This window comes from Salvia miltiorrhiza, chromosome 2 (genome assembly GCF_028751815.1).
Source record: "Salvia miltiorrhiza cultivar Shanhuang (shh) chromosome 2, IMPLAD_Smil_shh, whole genome shotgun sequence".
In the NCBI taxonomy this organism is placed as follows: Eukaryota; Viridiplantae; Streptophyta; class Magnoliopsida; order Lamiales; family Lamiaceae; genus Salvia; species Salvia miltiorrhiza.
In genome coordinates this window covers 39,474,020-39,478,194 of record NC_080388.1, presented here as the reverse complement: position 1 = coordinate 39,478,194, position 4,175 = coordinate 39,474,020, and the positions used below count along the sequence as shown (strand labels likewise).

Sequence of the window (4,175 nt, the reverse complement as noted above, 5' to 3'; positions counted from 1 at the left end):
AATATTATCCCGATCAAATTAACAAAACAAATCCAAAAACTTGACTCACGTGGTCGAGTGTTTCAGCTTTTTTACATTTTGGTTTATGAATCTTTTAATTATTCATAACCAAAGCCATCGAATAAATACCCTACTTTTTAGTTTTTACTATGCAAGTAAAACTCTAGCTCAGTTTTCTGAAGTTGGGGGATTACTTTGACTTGGTAGCTTCAATATTTGTTGGAATCATGGAATCACTACAAACAATCATAATAATATATACGCCACTTATTAACTAAGTCTATCTAAATTTTGAGAAAAACATCAATGAGAGATGCTGACGACGCGATTTCGACTTGAAGCTATTAGATCCACGTTGGAAAATCACCACCCAAAGACTATCCTATCCAGTAACGTTTTATATGTATCAATCTTGGTGAAGGATTAACATAAAAAATATCGAAAATCGCTACAATTGCATGCTGCCGAATAAATTGGTTGTTATGCTACAACTATTATGCATATCCTGGTATCGTGATATCTGAAGCTGTTGAACACATTTGTATAAACGAAGTTGGACACTTTGCAATACTTAAAGAAAACAAACATTGCAGGTATTTAGAGAGAGAAAGGAGAGGATACTAAGGGTAATGGCTTCTCTCATTTAAAGAAGAAAAATAACATATCTACACGTGCATATGTCGATAAGCCAATAATCAGTACAACATGTCACAGATACAACTGACAACTCATATTAACAGAAAAAAAGTGCACAACTTAGAATATCCATCAAACGTAATTAAATACATTCATCAAACCATAGTGCAGAAACTCTCAAGAGAAACTCCAGTCATATGGAGTCTACCCCTTCCACTTGTTGACGAGCCAAGTATCTCTCTCTTCTTTCTTTCTGCAGATTGTCGGGGAGGAAGAGGGTAAAGACCAAAACGAAATGACAGAGATCAGCTCGAGACAAAGAAATTTGGAGGCTTACCCATTCATCAATGACAAGTCCTTCTCCGATGAACTTTGGACCTGTGTCTTCTGAAGGCTTCTTGCGAGCCTCAAGTTCAGCTTCCGCTTCAGCCAGCTGGCGCTTTAATTTGTCTAGTGCCTTAAAAGATCAAACACACATGGATCAGCTGCGAGCATTTCTATAAGAAATACAAACATATAAAGAAGTCGTGAAATCTCCACTTACAGGGCTAGGACGTTCTGCATCTAGAAAAACAACCCGCAGTATCTGCTCTACAGCCACTTCATCCTTTTGCTCATCAAACTGATTCAAGAGAAAATGGAGGAGATGAGAATGCATAGAAACAAACACGTACTTATGTTTTCTGTAACTCATAAGTCTGGAGTCAATACATTGTTTGACCTCTATAACTAGCATCTACGATAGAACCAGTGCAGTGTGAATTACGCCAATATTTCAAAATTATTGCTGTGTTCTTTTAGTGATACTTAGATTGTATTAATTACCAGCCTCGTCTGAGTTAAGAATATAAGAATACTTGAAACGTGCATAATGAACTCAGAAAAACATAGTTCGGTTAGGAATCCAATCAGAATGAGACATGCCAGTTCAGGTATGTAGTCAGTTGGCCCTTTCACTTTTAGGCTCATGATTTTGAACTTCACCGTGCTTTTCTGATCCATCGGCTTCTCATTGTTCTCTGGAGGCTCGACAAACTTGAATACTGACATGACCAAGAAAAATATAAAAGGCAAAAATTCATACTATAAGCAAAAATTAGGAACACAAAATTCATGCAGGGATTGAGACAAACGGTTACCAGTTGCTATGATACTCTCGCCAGGAGCAAGAATGGCCCCAGGAGGACGCATGAAACAGCTCTTTGGTGCAGTCGTTTGGAACTAAGTAACATCAGTCATGTATATTTATCAAAAAGAGATAATATAAATATAAACATAAAACAAAGAAAAAACAATAAAAAAGCCAGCACCATATCACTTCAAGTACCTTAAATGAAATTGAAGTGTATTTCAATCAATATAAAATAGTCTTATATACAGCTTAAAGACTACTGATAAGGGAGAATCAAAAGAAAATGCAACTCAGCATACCTTGAAAGCCACATGAGACTTGCTTGTATTTTTTATTCTGATAGCACTTCGGACTTGCTTACCTGGTTCGTCTGCAGGAAGATCGAAATTAATAGTAAATCAATCCAAATATGACAACCTTGAGTTCAACCACTGCTTGCACAGACATGCAAAACTAAATAATACTACAACGTGAAGTTACAAATTTGAAGCCAAGATTCAGACAAAGGCCCTTCCATGCATGTCCAAACCCGTGCTTAGGTCACAGAGGAAGTCACCTCTCAAATGAATCCCAAAACGTAAGACATGAAAACATCGACAGAACAATGGATAGACGAAAAAGAAGCTAACGAAAAAGTTTGTTCAAGTAAGTCTTATCTGACAATCGTCAAGTAAGACAGCAAGTGGCATGCAGTGTTCCAAGTTCCAACACTATGCAGTTATCACTAAAGATCAATTTCCTCCTCTCATTGCACGGACATATTCAATCTCCAGCGTCTTAGGCAGCATCAAAATTTAAGTTCTACAGCAACTAAAATTTCAGAACTCTAGGTCAAATTCACAACTTCTGCCAGAGGAGAAATTTTACATAACTGATTTGCCTCTGTATATAATCGAACATTTGAAGTGTTCAAAACAAAAGATAAGGATAACAAGAGTTTCAAGTAAAGCAAGATGAGAGTTTTCGCCAATTTTCTCCCCTCTCAACAATCGTCCATAAAACCAAATTTCCAATTACATCAACCATCTAAATCAATTCAAGCAGAAATTCCAAACCACAAGTCGCAGATCAAGCTCAATCAAACTAGAAAAGAAAAAGCAAACTCATACCAAAAAAATTGCCATCAATCAATCAATTGAGCAAGCAAAACGTAACAATCAAACTCAATCGACAATTGTCTAAACAAAAGCAACAAAAGAAAACCAAAAATTCAAGCAAATTAGCGAGAGCGAGGTCCATACAGGGAAAATAAAGCTTATTAGAGGGATCGAGCTTCAAACGACGCCGTGCGGGAAGCAGCGATCTGGCAACTGAAGAGACCGAGGTGGCTTGCGCAGCTGATCCCTCCACCGGGAACTGAGCGTTACCGTTTCCGTGACCATAATTCTGCTGATAATGAGCGAAATTTGCGGACGCCGATGACGACGACGTCGTGTTATGGGAATTCCGGAAAGGGAGCTTGAATAGCCCCCAGACTTTTCCATCGGAGGACGCCGATCTCTCCTCCACGAGCGCCATGGCTGATTCCGCCGCCGGGAGCGCGCAACGTCGTCGCTTTGGGGTTTTGGTGTTGCAAGAGTGACTTTTTGAACAGGTGTTGTCGCCAAATTTCCTCTTTCTTTTTCGCATTGTCTTTAATTTATATTATTTCGGGCTTTTCTTTTCTTTCATTTTCTTTTTTAAAACTAATATTTGAGTTTTCTACTCTCAATTCTCATTAGTTCATTTTTGAACTCAGGTAGATTTATCGTCGTAAAAATTAAATAAAAGGGGAATCACTGTATATTAAAATAATTGTACAATCTTAAAGATGTGTTCGGATGAAAGTACAATCTAGTGAATCTGCAATTCATAAAAAGCCAGATAGTTTGACACATTTTTTTTTATTAAATAAACTAATTCTATTTTTATATGTTTTTCTCTTTCATGTTACAGGATTGTGATTCATAGTCAAAATTATGAAGAAAAAAAAAGCACAAGATAGTATGAAAAAAAAATGCAACGTTTGTTTAAAAGAGTTAAAATTCGAAAGGATTTCTAAAAATTCTGATCTCGCATGTAATTATAAGAATTAATTTGAAGGAATTCTTAAAATATTGAATAGCGAATAAAATTATAAGAATCGATTTAAATACTTCCAAATAAAATTATAAGAGCCAATTTAAGGATTTCTAGAAATACTGATCGTGAAGAAAAATACAAGTATCAATTTTTAAATAATTAACGACTGAAATATATTACTGAGTTAGGCTGGATTGTATAATTGATGTGTGTCTCATCTCCTGTACGTCAAAATTATTTTATTCATAATAAAGAACTAAGAAACACGGGGTTGAATATTTATTGACTGTTTTTAGAGAAAAATAAGTCTTTTTGTTTGGTATGAAAATACTCAGAAATAATACTT

At 36.0% G+C, this 4,175-nt stretch overlaps 1 protein-coding gene across 2 annotated transcripts; it reads right to left on the bottom strand.

The window, feature by feature from the left end:
- Positions 1 to 621: 621 nt before the first annotated feature.
- On the bottom strand, positions 622 to 3,588 carry LOC131012398 (vesicle-associated protein 4-1). Of its 2 annotated transcripts, XM_057940354.1 has the most exons (7): positions 3,010 to 3,588; positions 2,068 to 2,138; positions 1,776 to 1,857; positions 1,561 to 1,679; positions 1,181 to 1,258; positions 974 to 1,093; positions 622 to 889 (listed from the first exon to the last, which is right to left on the bottom strand). In XM_057940354.1, the coding sequence occupies exons 1-7, from the start codon at positions 3,395 to 3,397 to the stop codon at positions 830 to 832; spliced, it is 918 nt and encodes a 305-aa protein (XP_057796337.1). In that variant the 5' UTR covers positions 3,398 to 3,588; the 3' UTR covers positions 622 to 829. The 2 variants fall into 2 exon arrangements, with proteins under 2 accessions (XP_057796337.1, XP_057796336.1); XM_057940353.1 differs by having other exon boundaries at positions 622 to 1,093; positions 3,010 to 3,497.
- Between the last annotated feature and the right edge of the window lie 587 nt (positions 3,589 to 4,175).